Source organism: Salvelinus fontinalis, chromosome 7 (genome assembly GCF_029448725.1).
Source record: "Salvelinus fontinalis isolate EN_2023a chromosome 7, ASM2944872v1, whole genome shotgun sequence".
Lineage (NCBI taxonomy): Eukaryota > Metazoa > Chordata > Actinopteri > Salmoniformes > Salmonidae > Salvelinus > Salvelinus fontinalis.
The window spans coordinates 33,567,740-33,584,563 of NC_074671.1; the positions used below are offsets into that span (position 1 = coordinate 33,567,740).

The 16,824-nt window shown below is 41.5% G+C and overlaps 1 protein-coding gene across 3 annotated transcripts in view; it reads right to left on the reverse strand.

The window, feature by feature from the left end:
- The window catches only part of ptprn2 (protein tyrosine phosphatase receptor type N2), a 290,147-nt gene that overhangs the window by 188,977 nt on the left and 84,346 nt on the right, over window positions 1-16,824 (reverse strand). For all 3 annotated transcript variants that reach the window (XR_008760159.1, XM_055929231.1, XM_055929230.1), the window contains exons 6-9: window positions 15,986-16,249; window positions 12,891-12,931; window positions 11,725-12,254; window positions 6,925-7,011 (exon numbers count right to left, since the gene is read on the reverse strand). Coding sequence is in view for 2 of the 3 variants with exons in the window: in XM_055929231.1 (XP_055785206.1) it covers window positions 6,925-7,011; window positions 11,725-12,254; window positions 12,891-12,931; window positions 15,986-16,249 (922 nt within the window). In the remaining variant the exon portion in view is untranslated. The remainder of the gene's footprint in view (window positions 1-6,924; window positions 7,012-11,724; window positions 12,255-12,890; window positions 12,932-15,985; window positions 16,250-16,824) is intronic.

Sequence of the window (16,824 nt, forward strand, 5' to 3'; positions counted from 1 at the left end):
TGTTGCCTGGGAAGTCTAGTTAATTCCAGCCTCTTTGTATGACCTGGGAGAAGATCCATCATCACACTGCCAGCCTATAGTAACCGAGTCTGAGAGAAGACTGTCCGTCACAGCCGCCATCTCAAACGGCCCCCTAATCCCTATATAGTGCACTACTTCAATATATAAAGAATAGGGCCGCACCCATGCATGCAGCTTTGAATGAGCATTGAGTGAGCAACGTTCCTCACTTTACCTTCTCTTCTCAAAGAGAAACATGCTTCCTTTATTGCCTTCAACTGAGCTCTGGTTGCTCTCTCAAAGTTCTATATTTCCACAATCACTCCAACATTCTCCCTGGTGCCAACGGTATGCCAGGAATCTTGATGCATCTCAAATGAAACAGTTGTGTTTTTCTTCACAATTCTTTTTGTAAATATACTCTGGAAAAACCACTACTCTAGGGTGATTGAGTTGGATAAGTTATCTACCAAACTCAGCTGGTGTTCTGTGTAATCGAATGGGGCTTATAAGCTCAGTGCTCATATTAGCTTAGTTGGGGGAAGTGTGTGTGTGCGACTGTGTGTGTCTTTGTGTACGCGTGTCACCGCCTGTCTGTCTGCCTGCCTGTCTGCGCGTGTGCGTGTGTGTTTGTGCTCGTGCATGCATCGGTGTGTGTGTTCGTGTTGTGTGTGCATTCGTGTGTCCATCAGTTCACCGGGTTCAGTTCCTCTCAGCGTACCTCAATCAGTGTCTGAGGAGGCCACTCCCCCTAGTGTCTATAATCAGTAAAACTCATACGTAATCACCATATGCAGAGAAACGTGCTGTTTATACTTTTTTTTACATAACAGTACCCAATGTACAAACTGAAATTCATCCAAAACATGCACCCCGATGCAAAAACCACCTCATTTGTATCATGATAATCTTTTCATATGGCTTGTATGCTGTCCTGTGGAATATCTCTTTTCACCTCATTCAATCTCATCCTGCACACCCACAGAGAGAGAAGTACGAGGCTGCTTCCCAAATGGGTGCCTTTTGCATCCCTTTGATATTTTAAGTAGAAATTGTGCACCAATATTTAATTTTAAAAGCCTGTTATATTAAATGAAGTGCCCTTTAATATAGACCACATGGAGAATTCAATTTTAATAAAAGACTTGCTAAAGAGACAAAATTCATTATTTTGACATTTTGTCCCTCTGTGACTTCTAGGAAGGTTTTAACCCACTTAACCCCAACATTGCTCCATGTTCGCCATCATTGTAAATCCCTAGTTATTTTGTCGCTTGGACAAAGTCATTTCTGAAGCATGATTTATTTAATGTGATTATTATTTATTTCATTTTAAGGTCAACCCTGTTACGTGAACTGAACTCTTGTTTTAATGTGGTGGAACTATTCCTTTAAACATGAAACCTTTAATAGTCAAATCCATAGGCAGTGCGTCCATACGTCTAGGGGAAGCTTTGCCTAAAGTAAGTTGAATTAAACTGACAAAATTATATAGCCTAATTAGCCTACTCTTGTCTATAAATAAATACATAAAATCATTCAAAATAGTCTACTAAAGCATGATTTGGCCACAGAGGAACATTAGCTTCTTTAAAAAAAAGTTCTGGATCGTTTTAAATCGCTTTGCCTACAGTTGCAGAACTCAACTTTTTCTACCGCTCCGCTAGCAGGATTCTCGCTGCTCACCTTTCCACAATCCCCTGCACATTTCTCTGCGTGCCCTCGTTGAAAATGAATTGGGGAGGAACTTCTCCTGCCTCATTCGTTGTTGGTGAAAACCTTCTGTCGGGAGTAAAGACAGCGCGCGCAATTTGGGCAGTGCACTAGACAAATACCAAACACACTGTATATGATTGTTGAGTTGTGACTGTCAGTGAAAAAGTAGTGAGGCCCCACGTAAGCATATCGTAATATTTCAAAATACAGTCGTGGGAAAACATAGTTTGGAAAGGAAATACTGAAATCTGTATTTTAGTTAGCTCAATTTAAGTTGAGAATTTTGATTAACAACAGTATAGCCTATCTTATTGGCACCCCCGGTGAGTGCACTGCACATACTTACTATTTATAATTGTTGGGTAAATGCCACTTAAAAGTTTGTTTTTTGGACAATAATTTCCTCCTGCAGTTTAGATGGGCATCATATTCTATTGCTGTCTCCCCTTCTCATAGGCCTATTATATGGATCAGACAACGTCTGTTTGTCCGTGTCAGCAGAGTAGGCTAACCTGAAATTTGTCGTATTAAAAAAGATTCTGCAAATGTCTCCAGTCATATAAAGTGGAGTATAAATGCATGACATGTGTTTTAGAAAAGGCAACATTTTTCCTGTGCAAAGAAAGAAGAAATGTATCCGATACATCCTAGGCCTTCTCCTAGGCCTTCTCCGGTCGTTTTTGTGAACAGTGATTGAGTTAAATTATAAATTGTGATTATCGAATCTACTCATCACATTACCAATAGTATAGAATGCATGGAATGCTTTATTATAAAGGTGCATTTTTATGGTGAACATTAGCTTCCCCAAACTTGAAACTCACGTGCCGCCTATTGTCAAATCATAGTGTGAAAGCAGGTGAGCTGATTCAACCTTTACATTATGTTTTGTGGTGGAAAACTGAGCGGGACCAGCATAACACGTCAACTGTTGTAGACATTTTTTTTTAAATACCCCCCCAGAGGAAGTCGACGCCACACTTTCAACACAATTTCCTGTCCTAGAAAGGAAATGCACGTTTAGGTTCCAACCTCTGTAGAATGACAAAGCTACTTATTGGCTGTGGGAATTTCCATGTGGAGTTGATAAACATAAACAAATAGAGAGCACTGACAGCCGTCAGTGTAACTAGCTAGCTAACGTTATCCAGCTAGCTAATGTTATTTGTTGTTGCTGTTTTTTTATTTTTTTACAACACCGTATTCAAAAGATTAGCCAGGTGGCCCTATGGCTGGTTCTGGAGCTGGATTTGTCATAAGCATTGATTTAAGGAAAAATTGTGGCTACGAATCTAGCTAGAAAGACTAAAACGATGCTCCTGTAATATGGATAACTATTGAAAGATAGCTGATATGGGTTTTTCAACATTGTAATGGACACATTGCAAACTTTGGTAGGTAGGCTGCTGGCAGGCTTTGGCACAGCAAAGTCAAGTCAGCCTGTGCTCATGGTTCTCACAGAGGAAGTGAAATGATAGGCTACAATGACTTTGCTCATGATCATGCACGCCGCAAATGACATGTAACTATAACAGGCTGAGCACACATTTCGCTTCACGTGTGCGAGCGTTGCAGAATAAATGTGCACATACATGTTATTCAATCATTGCACCCACACTGCATGCGCACGTAAACAAGCGTCTGCGTAGCCAGGCGCTCAAATAGAACTTGGTTATATTTGTGACGCTTGATGCACTGCAAGTCCCGCCTCTCCCATCTCCTCATTGGTTTTTAGGAGCAAACACCCACGAGGGAATTGAAAGATTAACTGAGGTCCACACTCCAGTCCAGTTGGTGGTGGAAATGCACTTTAAAGTTGGTTTTCAACCCCCATATACAGTCCAAAGAAGAAGAATAAACCTGTCCGAGTAGAGGACCTTGTGCATTTCAGGTAAAATAACAACCCAATGTTTATATCCCAGGACAAATTAGCTAGTAACAGCAAGCTAGCTATCTAAATTGCCACAAATGTTTAATGCTTTACGACCTGTCCCCAAATGAACATAGTTGGTTCCGAGTTCGTTTTGATATCCCAACCTGTGTATCCTGATCGTGTCTGGTGTGGGTGGACAAAATCAACATGCGCACGATGGTGGACGTGCGGTCTGTATTCAATTGCCCCTCCCTGTTGCACACAACAAGCTTCCATTCCCTCTGTCACAAGGGGATTTATGTCTGATTTAAAATGAAATCATAATCTCTATTACAATCAACCCTGTTATTTTATTTGGCACTTAATAGGCACTTACTGAAGTGTTTTTTTTATTTAACCTCTTGAGATGGGAAAATGTGTTTTTTATGAAGTCGAACATGTTCTCTTTATGACAGAATGTTAAAATTAGATGAACGTGTTTTTGGACAAAGTTACACTTTGAAAAAAAAAGAAGCACAGAATCGGTGGAACGACCCAGTGCACTGCTTTTGAATAGAGCCCTATGCACTATGTAGGAAATATGGTGCCATTTGGGATACAGACAGGGTGTCAGTGTGTTCTGACCCATACTAGCAGACAGTTTGTTCACATCGAGATGGGCGCTTTCATAGTCTCACCTGCTGAGCACGCTGGAGAGAAACACAATGAGCTCCGGGCTCGCATCATCCGCGAACAGACGACCATCATTACTCCATAAATACGCTTCTAGCACAGCACATTTAGTCCAAAAGCAGGGAAAAACAGCGCAGACAAAAGATACATTAGCAGGCATCTGTATCTCTGTATATCGTTCTCCTGGAACAGAATTACGTAGGAGCTAAGCTATCAGCTCGGTGTGGCATAATAGAGCCGGTCTGGACAGAGATGACTCGTAGCGCTCATCCCTCATGAGTAATTGACAAGTTAGTTGAGCAATTTCGAATTACTTGTAGTTGAAACTGTTTCGTTGGTTAAAATGTAAATTTGGTGGGTTTGCCTAGTTTGTCCTATCACTAAAAATCAAGTATATTACGCAATAATAACATACCGTATGCCATTAAGCAGCCTCTTTTATCTAAAGCAACTTACAGTCATGCGAGCATACACTTTTCATATGGGTGGCCCCAGCGGGAATTTTTCAAATGGGTGGCCCGAGCAGGAATCAAACCCATGATTATTGGCAATGCAAGCACCATGCTCTACCAACTGAGCCACATAGGACCACAATGGATAATATGTCATATTTACCTCCATAATAATGTAACTAAGCACCTAAATAGCAGTAGGCATCCATAGAAACAAAGCCTACTGTTTGCACCTCTGGCATCTAAGCATATAATAGTGTTGTATGAGAAGCACCCAGACATCCCCTCCCCTGGTGTAGGGGCTTGAAAGGATTGTCAGACTTGATTTTTACACGTCTCGTCTGCCTCCTACATGGTCTGGTTCCAGCAGCATATCCATAGAACTACCATGAGAAACTAGCTGGGTTCAAGGATAGTTCACCATGCCATTAATACATGAACACTGCTATCTCTCTGCAGCGGGATTCTGTGTGTGTGTGTGTGTGTGTGTGTGTGTGTGTGTGTGTGTGTGTGTGTGTGTGTGTGTGTGTGTGTGTGCGCGCGCACGTGCACACTTATGTACTTGCGTGTGTGTTTCTCAAGTCTTTTCACAACAACGAGCAAATTGTTAGGAAACATGAATGTTTTTTAAATGTGCTTAGAGTCATCGACAACAACAATGCAGCGGTGTGAATCCAATAGAGACATCAGAATAACCCATGTCCCAAATGGCACTCTATTCCCTATATAGTGCACTACTTTTGACCAGAGCCCTATGGATCCTATATAGGGAATAGGGTGCCATTTAGGACGCACACCTATATGTGGAGTTAATTAGAGCTGATTTCTCTCCCCAGAGGAAGTCAAACACACAAAGGTCAGAATAACAACAAACGCCTACACTCTCTGCTACTACACTGCATGGGCAGCTCCACACACACAGTACTTAGTGTTTCTGGAGTGCTGGACAACCTTTATTCTGTTCCCTAAGCTCACATTGGAGTTTTTTTTTTCACATCACAAAAAAAACGTCTTCCTCTTCTGAATTATAAATGGACTTTTAGTTTAGACCAGGGGTTTCAAACTTAATTCCTGGAGGGCCGTGTGTCTGCTGGTCTTTGGGACTTCCTTTCAATATGCAGCAATCTACAGTTGCTACATCCATTTTTTGGGGCATTGAAGTAATGATATATAGCCATTGGTTCTAGAAGAATATAACTTATGAATGCCTCATGAGCTCAGTGAATCCGTCTTACACAATCAGAAACCAGAATATAAGCTTGTTTTACTCCAATGGACGTAAACAATGTCAATGTAAACAAACACAGCTTAAAAACATGGTTAAAACTATCATTTAGATCTCATGGCTGTTCAGTCCTTTGACCCATAGCTCCCTCTATGAATTTGAGAGCGGTTACATTTCTCCAGGCCCATCACTGAGCTGTTCATCAAAGTGGTGGAGTGGCCGCTTTGTTATTGTTTAAACTGCAGATTGCTAGTTTAAGACCTAGACAACCAGATGAGGGGAGTTCCTATCCAATCAATGGCCTTTATTGATCAATCAAGTACAAGGGAGGAGTTTGACATCCCTGGTTTGGTCGACAATACCTTCCAGTCCCACTCATCTAAAACAATAAAAACACAAGCTGTGTGTGTGCATAGGGCTGTGATGGTAATTGAAGAACCTGTATAACTGACAGGTATGGGTCTCATAACTTTAGTTTAATTTAGATAAACCTAATAGCGGGAAATTATTATACAGATAAATGATAATTATAACAGTCTAAAATCTATTCAAATCTATTATCTATTCATCTTTCTACATCAGCTCCTATTTACAATGTTCCTTTGTGCTCAAGCAGCTAATATGCTAGATGCACGGGGGTGTAGAGCGCAATAGGCTATGGGACTTCAGTAAAAAGAACTTGATGAGGGGACTTTCTTTTATACAATGCACGTTTCATTGCTTGCTAGGAGATAAATAAATCTGTTTCCTTAAAAATAAAGGTTGGATGTGTCTGACTATTCATTATTATTCAACAGCAGTTCTGGTTCTGAGGCCTATAATGCTCGAATATTGTGTAAAATGGACAACGTGCCAATCCTCTCCAACCTGGCTATGTCGGTGACCGTGTACATTGGCCCAATTACCGTAACCTCAAATTCCAAGAACGTCAGAGCCTTATGTGTGCGTTAGTGCATGTGCGTGTGTGTGTGTCCTGTAATACATACGAGAGGTGGAGAAGGTCGGTCAAGTGGAGGTTGACCCTCCGACCCAGACGTTCCATCAGGTCCAAGCCCTGGTCAGAGGTGAGGGAGCTGGGAGGACAGAAAGAGAGAGCAGGTTATCAAAGACAATACTCCTTCATTTTAGTATACAACCAACCAGTCACAGAACCAGCAACAACCAGCCCTGTGAATTAGCATGTCTGGGTTTCCACATCTCATCGACATGTACATAAAATAACAATTATTCGACACACCAGACACACGAGCTTGCACACACACACACATTATAGATGTGCACGCATGGTCACATGCACACACACACACACACACACACACACACACACACACACACACACACACACACACACACACACACACACACACACACACACACACACACACACACACACACACACACACACACACACACACACAGCCTTGCACCAGGGGAATAGGGATCAGGTGCCTCTTCAGGCTTGGCAAATCACCTGCATTTTCCAGCAATGAGACAAACAATAAGGTGCAAATGGAACCGGCGTGAGGTGTAATGGCTGTATCATATGGACGTGCGTCACTCACTCACTCACTCACACTCTCTCACACACACACATATACAGACACGCACGCACACACACACACACACACACACAGAAACCGGCGTGAGGTGTAATGGCTGTATCATATGGACGTGCGTCACTCACACACACACATATACAGACACGCACGCACACACACACACACACACACACAGAAACCGGCGTGAGGTGTAATGGCTGTATCATATGGACGTAGGTCACTCACACACACACACACATATACAGACACGCGCGCACACACACACACACTGAGTTAGATGAATAATAATAATGTGAAAATGGAATGGATGTGTGAAAGTGTAATGGCTCTATGATAAAGCCATACTCCATCTGAGCTCAGTCCAGTGGCTGCTCTCTCACTCAGAGAGGAAATCGTCCAAGGAAACTGAGTATACGTCCCACATGGCACCCTATTCCCTACATAGTACACTACTCTTGACCAGGGCCCATGGATACTCCATAAGGGCCCAGTCAAAATAAGTATACTGTACAGGAAATAGAATGCCATTTGGGACGTAGAAGGAGCAAACAAAGGAAAATCTGCATGAGGATGCTCTGTACGCAGGAAATGACAGGGCTAGATGAAGATCGTTGGGGTGAAAGATGACATACTGTATGAAGGTATGTAGGTACTGTATGTAGGCTGCACAATATATCATGTACTGTACGTACCGTTTTATTGTCATATGTTTTGCCTTTAAAGGATTTAAAGGAATCTTGGAAGACTAAGCCAATATTGGGGTAAAAGAGACCAACCAACAGTGGTGTAAAGTACCCAAGTAAAAATACTTTAAAGTACTACTTAAGTAGTTTTTTGTGGTATCTGTACTTGACTATTTATATTTTTGCCAACTTTTACTTTTACTTCACTACATTCCCAAAGGAAATAATGTACTTTTTACTCCATACATTTTCCCTGACACCCAAATGTACTCGTTACATTTTGACAGGAAAATGGTCCAATTCACGCACTTATTAAGAGAACATCCCTGGTCATCCCTACTGCCTCTGATCTGGCGGACTCACTAAACACAACTGCTTCGTTTGTAAATGATGTCTGAGTGTTGGAGTGTGCCGCTGGCTATCCATCTATAACAAATCAAATAAAACATTGTTTCGTCTGGTTTGCTTAATATAAGGAATTTGAAATGATTTATACTACGTTTACTTTTACTTTTAATACTTGAGTATATTTGAGCAATTCCATTTACTTTTGATACTTCAGTATATTTAAAACCAAATACTTTTAGACAAGTAGAATTTTACTGGGTGACTTTTACTTGAGTCATTTTCTATTAAGGTATCTTTACTTTTACTCAAGTATGAAAATGTAGTACTTTTCCCACAACTGCCAACCAATAACAATATACAAAATTGTAAATGTAAACTGGTGCACTCTTAGAAAAAAGGGTCCCAAAAGGGTTCTCCCCATAGGAGAACCCTTTTTGGTTCCAGGTAAAACTATTTTTGGTTCCATGTAGAACCCTCTGTAGAAATGGTTCTAGATGGAACTCAAAATAGTTCTAACTGGAACCAATAAGGGTTCTTCAAAGGATTCTCCTATGGAGACAGACAAAGATCCCTTTTAAGTTCAAGACAGCATCTTTCTAAGAGTGTAGTATACTGGCCTGTTTGCACATAATTGTAACATCCTCTAATATCAGATTACATCTACAGTGCATTCAGAAAGTATTCAGACCCCTTGACTTTTTACACATTTTGTTACGTTGCAGCCTTATTCAAAAAAGTATTCAATCGTTTTGTTCCCCCTCATAAATCTACACACAAGTATTCAGATCCTTTACTCAGTACTTTGTTGAAGCACATTTGGCAGTGATTACAGCCTTGAGACTTCTTGGGTATGACGCTACAAGCTTGGCACACCTGTATTTCTGTATTTAGGGAGTTTCTCCATTTCTTTTCTGCAGATGTTCTCAAGCTCTGTCAGGTTGGATGGGGAGCGTTGCTGTAGATCTATTTTCAGGTCTCTCCAGAGATTTTCGATCGGGTTCAAGTGCGGGCTCTGGCAGGGCCACTCAAGGACTTTCAGAAACATGTCCCGAAGACACTCCAGCATTGTCTTGACTGTGTGCTTCGAGTCGTTGTCCTGTTGGAAGATGAACCTTCGCCCCAGTCTGAGGTCCTGAGCGCTCTGGAGCAGGTTTTCATCAAGGATCTCCCTGTACTTTGCTCCGTTCATCTTTCCCTCGTTCCTGACTAGTCTCCCAGTCCCTGCCTCTGAAAAACATCTCCACAGCATGATGCTGCCACCACCATGCTTCCCCGTAGGGATGGTGCCAGGTTTCCTCCAAACATGACACTTGGCATTCAGGTCAAAGAGTTTCATCAGACCAGAGAATCTTGTTTCTCATGGTCTGATTATCTTTAGGGGCCTTTTCGCAAACTCCAAGCGGGCTGTCATGTGCCTTTTACTGCGGAGTGGCTTCCATATGGCCACTCTACCATAAAGGCCTGATTGGTGGAGTGCTGCAGAGATGGGTGTCCTTCTGGAAGGTTCTCCCATCTTCACAGAAGAACTCTGGAGCTCTGTCAGAGTGACCATCGGGTTCGTGGTCACCTCCCTGACCAATGCCCTTCTCCCCCGATTGCTCAGTTTGGCCAGGCGGCCAGCTCTAGGAAGAGTCTTGGTGGTTCCAATCTTCTTCCATTTAAGAATGATGGAGGTCACTGTGTTCGTGAGGACCTTCAATGCTGCAGAATTGTTTTGGTACCCTTCCCCAGATCTGTGCCTCGACACAATCCTGTCTCAAAGCTCTAATTCCTTTAACCTCATGGCTTGGTTTGTGGGACCTCATTCAGACAGGTGTGTGCCTTTCCAAATTATGTCCAATCAATTGAATTTACCACAGGTGGACTCCAATCAAGTTGTAGAAACATCTCAAGGATGATCCGTGGAAACAGGATGCACCGGAGCTCAATTTATGGTCTCATAGCAAAGGGTCTGAATAATTACGTAAATAAGATTTTTCTGTTTTGTCATTATGGGGTATTGCGTGTAGATTGACGAGGGAAAAAATTACTTTAATCCATTTTACAATAAGGCTGTAATGTAACAAAATGTGGAAAAAGTCAAGGGTTCTGAATACTTTCCGAACGCACTGTATATGAGACGCTTGGCTACTCTACCTTTAAGAAAGTGAGGTTCTCTTTTTTTCCTCTTTCGAGAGCTTTTGAATGTTAAAGATTCAACCAAGTGATTCAAGACACGTTTGGCTACCTCCGTGGTAATTATAACAACTGGAGAGCTCAAGGAGTAACTTGTTTGTAGATGCTAGCACTTTTCCCTTGGGTCTCTCTCTCGCTCTCTCTCCCCCAATGTCAGGAGCTGTCAGATAAGCAGGTTAGCCTGGCCCCACTGCGGGTGGGGAAGGAGGTAGGGATAACAACTGTGCAATCATCATGTCTGCAGCAAACTCTGGAAACCACGGCAGGCAGGCCCCTGCTAGCTACAGCAACACCAGGCTGGGGATGAAGGAAGAGGGGGAGGAGGAAGAGAAGGAGGAGGAAGAAGAGAGAGAAAAGTCTGGGTGGAAGGTGACCTGTTCCTTTCGTCTCCCCTGATGCGGTGTGTGTGTGTGTGTGTGTGGCGGGGTATGTGTGTCGGAGTGTGTGTGTGGTGGGGTTTCTAAAATAAGGCCCATCAAGCCCGGATGGCCGGTGGCGTGCGCCCCCCAAGACAGTGAGCGGCGCGCTGTTGAACAGGTGAAGGACAGTGCTCTGACACTCTGCCTGATAACGGCCATTAAAGGGATTTGAGAAAGCGCCACGGGCGAAAACACAGTCGATAGAAACTTATCTTGCGGTGTGAGGCTGAGCCGAGAGCAGAGTGAGTTTGACTGACTTCTGTGACCTTGCTGACACCATATCATCATTAACGCCGTAATACAGCGTGGTAATACCCACACCTAGGGACTTATCATCACAACTATTGTGCTCAAGTGCACCACCAAGGATTTCCAGCTATAGTTCCCTACAAAAAGAGAACATCTGTATATATCAGGGTTGTTTTGAAAGATGTATGGTCTGTACTGTCCACAGTATTCCCACAATCAAAAATAATATAAGGTAAATAGAGAAAAACGGGAAAGACATAGTGTTGGAAATAACTGGTCATTGTGAAGTGAGAGTATAAATACATACAGTATATTTGGTAAATAGCAGCAAGTATAATCTTCACCATACTCACTCTGTGTCTGTAATGATGTAGCCAATGTCGCTGTGGTGGTCTTTCCCTTGCGGTGACTTTGAGTAAGCTTTGACTCCCATATGTACCACCTCCTCCTGGAGTCGAATGTCCTTCTTCTGTGGTTCTGCTAGGAGATTTCTCTCCTGTGGTTCTTCTGCCAGGAGGTCCGTCTCAGCCGCCGGAGGAGAAGGAGCTTCCGTACCGTACATCCACCTCTCCACCTCAGAGTCTACCAGGGAGTCAGAACCCTGGACATCCGCCGGTTGGTCTGAGGTTCCATCATCTGGCTGGTCTGGAGCTCCATCCTCTCCTCCCATAGTCATGCTCCTCTCCTCCCAGGGGTGTGGTACAGGCACTTGGCCCTGTGTGGTCCTGCTCCTTACGTTCTCCAGACCCACTGTTCTCTGGCCCTCAATGGAGGGGTTGCCTGGAGCACCACCAGCATCACCAACCTCCAGCTGGGCATCAGGGGCATCACTGAAGGGGTCCATGTTGAGGTACTCCAAGAGCTTACTAACTAAGATTGGGTCCTGTGGTAGGATAATGCAGGTCCACCAATTACAAACCAATTGACTTGAATGGGAATTCCTGTTCTAGTGATTCTATTTCTATGATAGCAACACAGGACTTATCTATTTTACTGCAAAGGTTTTGCCTTATGAGAAGATATACTCTTATTTTACATCATTAAGTATTAAAAAAGGGATATGTTTCCATTAAGTCTTAGTGTTTTTAGAAGTAATTCAATGAAAGTTTAACTTTTTTTTTACATCATAGAGCAACTTGATGTTTCTGCAAATTCTCCACAAATTGCCAATTATTGATGAAAGGACTGTATAAAACTAGACCTCTAATGAAAGACTTTTGAAGGTAAATTACCACTCTCAACTCAAGGAACATCAATCTATTGACCATGGTTTTCAAAGAGATTCTTGTGAAAATATCAGTATGCAAATGTTCAAAAAGGTTTTTCTAAGAGCTTTGCGAGTGTAAAACTAGTTTCCTTTCTTGTCCATTTCATATTGAATATCTGCTTGCATAACTTAAAAATAACCCCTCTTAGCAACAGTAGTATACTTCATTGAAGTAAGTGTTTGCTTGGACATTTATGTCGCTATTTTGAAACCAGTGTATCTGTTTAAGAGAATAATGTAAATTAGGCCAACCTTGTCATTTGGCTCAGAGTCTGCATCCACCATTTGTTTCCCTGTAAACAATCAGAATGTGAGAGGGTAAAACATTGACAAGAGAAAAGTACTATTGGCTAAAGGCTTTACAGCTAATAACCAAACAACCCAAAACATTTCCACACAGGTTTTGCTTAACTTTCACCCTGGTGATAAATGCAGGTCTACCTTTGTGTCTGTCTGACTATAATCTCTTGCGTACAGACTACTTAACATAAATTGTATCGTAACGTCTGTCGACAGACTGTGTGATGCGACATATACGAGCAACAATTGTTCTGGTGCGTTGGTTTTTCACCACTGGTCATTTGGACAAATGGCGATTTAGCAGGTGTGCACATCTTTGAATTGCGGAAGGGGAGGGGACATTTGGCCCATAGACTTGACTGAAGCTTGCAGAGAGAGGGGAGTGGAGCTACCAACCTGCTTCTGCTCCTCGTCCTAGTCTCTTTTCTCATACAGTGCCTTCAGAAAGTATTCATGCGCCTCGACTTATTCCATATTTTGTTGTGTTACAGCCTGAATTCAAAATTGATTCAATTGATTTTTTTCATCCTTCTACACACAATTCCCCATAATGACAAAGTGAAAAAAAATGGATACAGAAATATCTAATTTACATAAGTATTCACACCCTTGAGTCAATAAATGTTAGAATAAACTTTGGCAGTGAATACAGCTGTGAGTCTTTCTGGGTAAGTCTCTAAGAGCTTTGCACACCTGGATTGTACAATATTTACACATTATTATTATTTTAATTCTTCATGCTCTGTCAAGTTGGTTGTTGATCATTGCTAGACAGCCATTTTCAAGTCTTGCCATACATTTTCAAGCCGATTTAAGTCAAAACTGTAACTAGGCCACTCAGGAACATTCAATGTCGTCTTGGTAAGCAACTCCAATGTAGATTTGGCTTTGTGTTTTAGGTTATTGTCCTGCTGAAGGTGAATTTGTCTCCCTGTGTCTGTTGGAAAGAAGACTGAACTAGGTTTTCCTCTAGGATTTTGCCTGTGCTAAGTTCTATTCAGTTTCTTTTTATCCCCAAAAACTCCCTAGTCCTTGCTGATGACAAGCATACCCATAACGTGATGCTTGAAAATATGAAAAGTGCTACTCAGTGGTACTGTGTTGAGTTGGATTTGTATTCAGGATATAAAGTACATTTCTTTGCCACATTTTATGCAGTTTTACTTTAGTGCCTTATTGCAAAGAGGATGCATGTTGTCACGTTCGTCGTAACATTTAAGTGAGGAGGACCAAGGCGCAGCGTGATAACAATAGATTCTTCTTTAATGAAGACGAAAATGAAACGAACACTATACAAACAAATCAAAACAACAAACAGATGACCGTGAAGCTATACAAACAAAAAGTGCATACACTGGCAACGTACACATAGACAATCACCCACAACCTACCTAGTGACTATGGCTGCCTAAATATGGCTCCCAATCAGAGACAACGATAGACAGCTGTCTCTAATTGAGAACCAATCTAGGCAACCATAGACTTACATAAACACCTACAATGAACACAATCCCATGAACTCTACAAACACCCCCTAGACAATACAAACACCCTAGACGAGACAAAAACACACAAACATCCCCCATGTCACACCCTGACCTAACTAAATTAATAAAGAAAACAAAGTTAACTAAGGCCAGAGCGTGACACATGTTTTGGAATACTTTTATTCTGTACAGGCTTCCTTCTTTTCACTCTGTCATTTAGGTTACTATTGTGGAGTAACTGTCACAGGCATTAAACTCTGTAACTGTTTTAAAGTCACCATTGGCCTCATGGTGAAATCCCTGAGCGGCTTCCGTCCTCTCCGGCAACTGAGTTAGGAAGGATCCCTGTATGTTTGTAGTGACTGGGTGTATTGATACACCATCCAAAGTGTAATTAATAACTTCATCATGCTCAAAGGGATTTTTATTAACCCATCTACCAATAGGTGCTTTCCATAACAAAGGGGTTGAATACTTATTGACTCAAGACATTTCAGCTTTTCATTTTGAATTCATTTGTAAAAATGTCTAAAAACCTAATTCCACTTTGTGTAGGCCAGTGACAAAATATCTAAATGCAATACATTTTAAATTCAGGCTGTAACACAACAAAATGTGGAAAAAGTGAAGGGATGTGAACCTAACTGAATAGCTGGCATGAGATTTTCGTTCTGGGTTGCCTACAGTAGATTAGTCTGACAATGTGAATTATGTCCTGTGATATACAATACCATTCAAAACTTTGGCTTCAGTTAGACATTTCCTTGTTTTTGAAAGAAAAGCAATGCGTTTGTCCATTAAAATAACATCAAAATGAACAGAAATACAGTGTAAACATTGTAATGTTGTAAATGACTATTGTAGCTGGAAACAGATTATTTTTTATGGAATATCTACATAGGCGTTCAGAGGCCCATTATCAGCAACCATCACTCCTGTGTTCCAATGGCATGTTGTGTTAGCTAATCCACATACATCATTTTAAAAGGCTAATTGATCATTCGAAAACCCTTTTGCAAGTATGTTGGCACAGCTGAAAACTGTTGTTCTAATTAAAGAAGCAATAAAACTGGCCTTTTTTAGACGAGTATCTGGAGAATCAGCATTTGTGGGTTCGATTACATGCTCAAAATGGCCAGAAACAAAGTACTTTCTTCTGAAACTCGTCAGTCTATTCTTGTTCTGAGAAATTAAGGCTACTGAAGCAGCAAACATTGTGAAAATGAATATTTGTGCCATTCTCAAAACTTTTGGCCACGACTGTAGATATTCCATAAAAAATCTGCCGTTTCCAGCTAAAATAGTCATTTACAACATTAACAATGTCTACACTGTATTTCTGATCAATTTGATGTTATTTTAATGGACAAAAAAAATGTGCTTTTCTTTGAAAAACAAGGACTTTTCTAAGTGACCTCAAACTTTGAACGGGAGTGTATATTGTATATAAGTGAAATGTTGTATGACTTGTGATGTATTTATTATACAGTATGTAGCCCAGGAATGTTGCCAAGCAAATTTTCCTATGGGACAGGGAAGTATTCATGAATTCATTAATACCTTGACTCATAGCATCTTGCTCCAACAAGTCCTCTTGGTCCTCCTCATCCTGGTCCATGGAATGCAGGGGCTCTCTCTTCATCTGCCTGTCCCGTATGTGTCCCACGAGCCTGGGCTTGGCTCTGGCCTCGGGCCCCTCCTCATCCACCACTTGCAGGGCACCAGAGATTATGTCTGCCAGCTGGTTCAGGTCTTTACCCATCAGATCATCCATGTTCACTCTCTGCCTCCCCAGCTGGTTGACCACGTTCAGGATGAACCGCTCTGTGGGAGAGGGTAGAAAGGAAGAACATAAATATTTTTCATCCTATTTTCAATATATGGTATAATTGGGTGGTGTAAATTATGTCGAATGTTATACTTGATTAGACATAGTTTATTTGACAATGTTTAAATGTTGATAGTAAAATGGCATGTTTGAATCAATGACAATTTTTCAATTTCATGCCTAAATAAAGAGCTATATTGAAATTAAATCTTCAGACAGCGCAATGATTCCTGCCTGAATAGGGACTCCTAATGGTATATGAGGGGTAATGCACTTCAGTGATTAGAAGTCTACCACCCAGACGCTTACGTCAATATACCTTGCTTAGCTTTGGAAGAAAGCAGTGTACGTTTCAGCAGAGCTATGACATTGATCAGCTTCCATAGCCATTTGTGTAGACTAACTACAGTAAATAACATTGAATAGCTGAAAGTAACTCCTCTAAACCTTTCTTACACAAGCTGTATGTGAAAGTACATCCGGAGTGAGGTTTGGTTTATGTAGGCTACTGTACATTCACATCGGATTTTGAAGTTCGCAGAAGCACGGTTGCCTCTAAATTAATAAAATA